The sequence below is a fragment of the Panicum hallii genome, chromosome 2, assembly GCF_002211085.1.
Source record: "Panicum hallii strain FIL2 chromosome 2, PHallii_v3.1, whole genome shotgun sequence".
NCBI lineage: Eukaryota > Viridiplantae > Streptophyta > Magnoliopsida > Poales > Poaceae > Panicum > Panicum hallii.
Window position 1 is genome coordinate 52576181 of NC_038043.1, and position 7004 is coordinate 52583184.

General features: G+C 49.4%; 2 protein-coding genes across 2 annotated transcripts; both read right to left on the reverse strand.

Annotated features, from left to right (window-relative positions):
- Positions 1–977: 977 nt before the first annotated feature.
- Positions 978–1793, reverse strand: LOC112881281. Its single transcript, XM_025945958.1, has 3 exons — positions 1681–1793; positions 1175–1592; positions 978–1079 (listed from the first exon to the last, which is right to left on the reverse strand). Exons 1-3 carry the CDS (start codon positions 1791–1793, stop codon positions 978–980), a joined length of 633 nt encoding a protein of 210 aa, XP_025801743.1.
- Positions 1794–3859: 2066 nt separating this feature from the next.
- LOC112883042 lies at positions 3860–5700 on the reverse strand. The gene has a single exon (XM_025948259.1). It carries the CDS (start codon positions 5635–5637, stop codon positions 4192–4194), a length of 1446 nt encoding a protein of 481 aa, XP_025804044.1. The 5' UTR covers positions 5638–5700; the 3' UTR covers positions 3860–4191.
- Positions 5701–7004: the final 1304 nt, after the last annotated feature.

A 7004-nucleotide genomic window follows, 5' to 3' on the forward strand; every position in this document is an offset into this window, starting at 1 on the left:
ACTAAACTATAATTAATTCATATACCTTCCATTTAGAGCTTGCGGAAGCACACCGTGATATTGTATATAGACCTTCCAAACTTAGAAACCACTTTTGAACTTGTTACCTCCTGAACCAGTTGATAGAACCTCCTTCCACACTAAATCACTGACTTGAAATTTTTTCAATTTGACCTTATTGCAAACTCCTGCCACCCTCTTGATAGGATCTTGCAGACATTGAATGAAATGTCTTCACCTATCCTCAGGGCTGAGACTTACTTACATCATCATTTTCATTACTTTTAAAAATTGGCCAAATTAGTGAGCTCTTGAAGGCCTTGCTTATGCTAACAAGGCTAAGCATAAGCTTTTATTCTAAGATGAAGAATACAGTAAGATAAACATGGTAGCCATTGCTATGCTACCTTATTTTCCCTCCAATTTTATAGTCTCTAGCTCCAACCTATATAATCCTTTCTGTGCTCATCGTCGCTTTGGCGATCATGTTGTTGAACTCGATCTCATGGTTGTAGAGCACCTCATATTGATCCATGTTGCCAATCATGGACACATGGCCACTCGCTGACCAAACATTGTGTGTCCCTGTAGATTGCAGCTTCAGTTCTCATCTTTTCCAACATTAACATTTACATATCTCTACACAAAATTCCTAAGCCCTTGACCTGTGATGAATTGAAAAAGAAGAATTACACGTTACTCATGTTGCCGCCATCTACAGACAACAGATTCATATTTTTTTTTCTATTATCTTTTTTGAGTTTCTAGCTGAAGTGCTGAACCACTACACATAACCAATATATAGACTGAATCAACAGTACATATCAGTCTCAGACTGTCAGAAAACACCCTGAAGCAGCTTTACCCGCTAAAGGTTGCTCATCGCACACCTTGGGTCAGAATCGTCAGGTTCAAAGTTCACAATTCACACCCGGCGGCATGAACAGCAAGAACGGCAAACCAAGAACATTGTTGCTCTAATCATGGGAGCAACTTCTGCGAGACTGTGCACTGTCTTCCAACCCGATCATTGCCGCTCGATCGATCAGCTTGGTGTGCTCTTCATCAGTAGTTGCATGCTGCAAGGGACACCAAACTCTCGAAGTAAGGCAAGACGTTGTGTAGAAAGTCCTGCGATTGGGCCATGTACTTGCTTCCGTCCGGTCTCTCGTACTGCAGCTCGTGATGCAAAAGTCCACGGCTTCCTGCGGACGAGGAGATCGATGCAGAAGTGCAACGACCACTGCAGCTCAGGCCCGTCCTCCGCCAGCCAGAAATGGTGCCTGCCAATGGTGTAGCGGTTGCGCCACCGGTCGAAACCGAGGGCCACCGGCGGGAGCAGCGGATCTCCATGATCCAGCTCGGCGTTGCGGCTGCCGAGCGACAGCGCGGCGAGCTCCCTGGTGACCGTGTTGCAGACGAACACCCGGTCCGTGGCCGTGGCGATCGCGACGAAGCCATCGCAGTGCGTAGGCGAGACGAGGCGCGTGATGCCCCCGGGCCACGCCGTGTCGAAGACGAGCTCCGTCTCCGCCCCGGCGGTGCGCGGCGGCGGCAGTAGCAGCAGCCAGCAGGAGGCGGTGGAAGGCGACCTGGCTCCGTGGACGTGGCGTAGTCGTCGAGAGGGTCGGCCTCGCGCGGGCGACGGTGAGCAACGACGGGGACCTCGCGCATAAGGACAGCTCGAGGTGGCGGCGGACGAAGACGGCGCCGGCGATCCCGGCGCTCCAGGAGCGGCAGACGCATCTGCAGCGGGCGAGGGACTTGGCGGTTGCTGTGGTTGGAGCCGTCATTGCCTGCCGTAGCTTGAAGCTACGGCTGCGAGCGGCGGGAATACCGCAGCAGAGAGGGCGGAGGGCCGCGCCGGATGCTCGGCGGCGGTGGAGGGGATAGCGCAGCCTCGCCGGGCGCCGTGCGTCCGTCGCGGCGTTCACGATTGGAACTTTTGCAATTTACACCTTAAATATTTACATTTACTTCCCTCATTTGGATCGCGATCAGTGGTTGCGATCCGAATATTTATATATATTTACAAAATACTCCCTCAATTGGATCGTGATCAGTAACCATGATCGAAATATTTACAAATTACCCCTACTATTTACAAAATGCCCCAAGATTGCATCGCGTCCTCACTCTTACGCCCGCCCGCCGCCGCCCTTCACCGACGGCCGCCGAAACCGCTGCTGCCTTCGTCGAGGAGCCAGCTCCGCAAGAACGCAACGCGGAGGGGTAAGCAAAGGAGCATCCGCACTAATATTTACAAAATACTCCCTCAATTGGATCGTGATTAGTAATCGTGATCTAAATATTTACAAATTACCCCCTACTATTTACAAAATGCCCCTGGATTGCATCGCGTCCTCGCTCTTACGCCCGCCCGCCGCCGCCCTTCACCGACGGCCGCCGCCACCGCTGCTGCCGTCGTCGAGGAGCCAGCTCCGCAAGAACGCAACGCGGAGGGGTAAGCAAAGGAGCATCCGCGGCCCAGTACATCCCGCCGCCTACGGTGCTCCCGAAAGCCGAGTCGCTCGATTCCGATTTCCACCCGTCGTCCACGGCCGCGGCGACAGCCCGCCGTCAATTCGCCGCCTTTTCCTGTCCAACCATCCAAACGGACACAGCAGGCTGTTACGGGGGAGTGGAGGGCGGAGCTAGCTCGCCGCCACCTCGCGCCGCTCGTTGCCGGCTGCTCTGGCCACCGGGGCTCGAGGAGAGCTCGTGCTTCTCTCGCGTAGTCGTCCCGCCGCCGCTTCCCGCCTCTTGCCCTTGTCGGGCTGCCCTCCTGCGCTTGCATCCGCCGGCATGCAGTCCGCGCTCGACGATTGGAATTCCGCGCGCCAGGACTGATGGGCGGCGACGGAGGCGAGCGTGTTGGAGCCGGAAGAGAGGATCGAGTTGCTCGAGCTCGCTGGCGGTGCGGTGGAGGTGGTTTGTCCCGCCTGGTCGCCTCGCTGCTCCTACAACTCGGCGCTCGCCTCTGTTTGCTACAGCCGACAGGGCTCCTTTCTTGACTGAATCTCACCACAGCTGACAGCTCGCAGCTTGCCATACTCGTCTTCACGTCTCCATTTCATCGTGATCTCAGGTTGGCTCTTGCTCGCCTTTGCCGATTCTTCTGATCCCGAGAGCCTATAAGAATCCCCTTCCTCCTTTCCCTCTTCCACTCCACGAGCTAGTGGAGGAGCTGGCCATGGTGATTCTCTTCCTGGTGGAAGAAAGAGATGAGGTTTCAGTTATTAAAACAGCGCCAAGTAGTTCTATGCTAACAGTGACGGGCTGATGGCGCTCAATATCCATGTGATTGATGCTCAGTCACTTGACGACCATCTGGACAGAGTGCAGAAAGATGTGACTGGGATTCAACCATCAGAAAGTCATTTCAGATTTTCAGTTATATACGGCTCGCTGCAGTCTGTCAATTACGACGCGGCGGGTCCCTTCAATGCAGCGACCACAACAGCAACCAGCACAGCACGGCTCAGAAAACACCCACTGAAGGTTGGCCGCCGCACTCCATTAATCAGAATCATCAGATTCAAATTTCACAGTTCACAACCCCATTAATCAGAATCATCAGATTCAAATTTCACAGTTCACAAGCCGGGCGACATGAACAGCATCAGGAACGGGAAGCAGAGTGTGAATCAGCCAAAACGGCAGAGCCATACACAAGCATAAACACTCACAAGCACTGAAAGTTGGCTTGACACTACATCCAAAAGGCAACTGAATAAAAAACATGAGGACTGCACAAATTCTGATCCGCATCTCTTTATTGAACTATTATTTCAAGAATATGCATGTATAGGTATGTACAGAAGAACATCAGTGTACAGCCAAGCAAAACTGTCTGGGAGCTTCAGTCCATTCACAAGCCCATGCATTGCATTACACATTTACACTGCATGCTAGTATGCGACCACACATACTTCTACACTGTTTCACAACCGAGCAGTGACTTAAGATCCCTGCCCTTCCCTATCTGGCAAATTTTGTTGATCAAGAAAGTGTCTGTCTCAAAATCTCTTAACTATCTACAGAATCCAGCAGATGAAACGGAGTTCTTTCATTTCCAGACTACTAATGAGTCTATGGACAACTTAATTGGTATGAGTTTCGGACAACATGTTGAACCCAGCTTTGGCCACAGCCTGCTGAAGGCTGCTCGCCACAAACTACGGCTCAGAATCAGATTTCGCTCCCAAGTGAACGTGGTCTACGCCGATAAAGGATGGGTGAGTCCAATCCAAGCTTCTGCATTTGCTCTTCCATCATAGCAGAATTAGGACAATCAGCAACCCCTTGGTCAAGATTGCACTTCTGGACATAGTGTAACCTCATGTGTCCTCCCAAAGCGCGCCCTGACCTTAATAACTTCCCACAGACCTTGCACTGGTGTCTCTTGATGTTAACTGCAGCTGAAAGAACACCGGACTGCAACTCCTCAACTGAAATATCAGCCCCTGGCTTCATGAACTCAGCATCTGCATCCAGCCCATGATCAAACACATTCAGAAGCACCTCCGTCTTGGGAACATCAGCAACCAAATTCAAAGTATTCTGCCCACGGTGTAAGTGTAACGTCATGTGGCCTCCCAATGCTCGCCCTGACCTTAATAACTTTCCACAGACCTTGCATTGGTAACTCTTGATGTTCATGGCAGCTGAAAGGTCACCAGACTTCAAGTCTTCAATGGAATTGTTGACCCCTGGCTTCATGAATTCAGCATCTACATCCAACCCATGATCAAACACAGTCAGCTGCGCAGGCTTCTTGGGAACCAAATTCAAACTGTTTTCCTTCTCACAGTGTAACCTCATGTGGCAACCCAATGCGTACTCTGACCTTAATAACTTTCTGCAGACCTTGCACTGGTACCTCTTGATGTTCACTGCAGCTGAAAGGCTACCATACTTCACCTCGTCAACTGAAATGTCAGCCCCTGGCTTCATCAATTCAGCATCTCCATCCACCAGCCCATCATCAAATACATTCAACAGCACCATCTTCTTGGGAACATCAGCAGCTAAATTCAAATTGTTTTCCTTCTCAGAGAAATCATAGAAACCCTCAAAAGCTGAATTCTTGTCAGACTTGGGCCTCGTGTTATTCAGGAACTCATCCGATTGAGACAGCTGATCAAAAGCATTCAGATTCACCTCCTTCAACAAATTGGGCGTTGAAATGTTGTCATTGTTGTCTCCCCTACAGCAATTGTCATAAGCAGAACTCTTGTCAGAATACTCTGCAAGCATCAGGAGAGTAGCTGCAGCACACATTTCCTCCGAGTCAAGCGCTGGCATGCCCCTCTTTGATCGCTTACGCTTCACTGGAGAAAATAGCATCACCTTGTGCCCATGATAACCATTAGCATTGGCCGAAGCTCCCATCAGCCCAGCTGGTTCTTCGTCGGGCTTGGTCATCACCTTCTTCGCACTGTGCATCTGCATGTTTCCCCTCAGAGATTGGCAGGTAGAGAACTCCTTTGAGCAGTGCAGGCATTTAGTTTCTAAAGATGTCAGTGAAGGCTTCTCATCACTGGAATCCAGCAGTGACACAGGAAGATCGACAACAATGACAGGAGGGCTGGGTGTGCTCCTTGGCTGCATGCCTGCAAACCGGTGGCACGACATGTGGCCTCCAAGAGCCCTCCCTGAAGGGAAGTTCTTAGTGCAGACTTTACACCAATGTTTATGGGCCCCTCTGGATCTCATATCTGAATCAATGTAAAGCGGCAGTAAGTAACAAACAGAACGGTACGATGAAGCAATCATAACACAAGTACACTAGTCACTTGTGCTTGCTTCTTTGATGAATTTGCAAACGCAACTAGCATTTGATCAGATAGTATAGCTAATAAAAAACAAGAGCTCACTTGATACAGAGCTATTGGACGAATCATGCAATGTAGCACCAAGAAAATTAAAGATGAACCAGAACATTCCCTAATTACTGCTTCTTTGAATCATTTGTGGAAGCACTGAGTTAGACTGTTCAAGGCAAATACTTTCCTATGTAACTAATTGAAACAATTTGTGAAATGGACATGGGCATTGGCAAATTTGAATTCACGAAACACAATGAGGTATTAGTTGATAGATAAAGCAATCACGAAAAAGACCTGACCACAGTTTCTGAAGCATTTGCAAGTGCATGGATGGATTGAACATAGCAGGGACCAAGGGCATATTTAGATGCCATAGCAAGATCAAGCAAAAATGAACTAATTGCCTGCTGTTGCATTTAAGCATTTGCACAAAGCCAAAAACACACAGAACAATTTGATCAGAAAATTAGGGGGGTCGCGTCGACTTGCTCTAATGAATGCAGTGACTTGCAAATTGGGCATCAGATTGGTACCTGCAGGCTTCGGAGTTCTTGGTTCGTCAATATCCATGAGAAGAGAAAGCCAAACGAATGTGACATAATCAGGTTGTGCACTGAAGCCTAGGCCTGACACCGAAACATCACAGGAAACAGATTAGTGACCTAAGCAGAACCAATCATTCCAAGAACACCAGCACATCACGTGACTTCCCAACCCAGCGACACCACCCAGTCAAAGTCTGCACGAAATCTCATAATTCTTTTTTATCAACACCAACATCTACCAAGAGCCACAAAGACAAACCACCAATTTATGCAGAGAGACATGGAGAATCATTACAATGCAGTAGTCATTTCAGAGAGACAGCAACTGTGCAAATAAACATTACAACAACTCGTGAAATTGCAATGCAGATTGCTTATCTGAATTCAATGTAAGTTAACAGGGATTCAGAAAGTAACAGCAAAGCGAGACGCTAATTGCAAGACGAAGCAACCAGAAACCAACCACCGGCTTGCTCTAATCATTGCAGTTCAGTCGATCGAACTCCGCCCGAAATCAGGGAAATTTCAGCGCCCCGAAGACCCAAGAACCAAGCCCCCGAGAGGAGCCGCAGAATCGAGCCCGAAACCCCCAAGCATTGCGCGGAAGAAGAAGAAGAACCCACCTCGA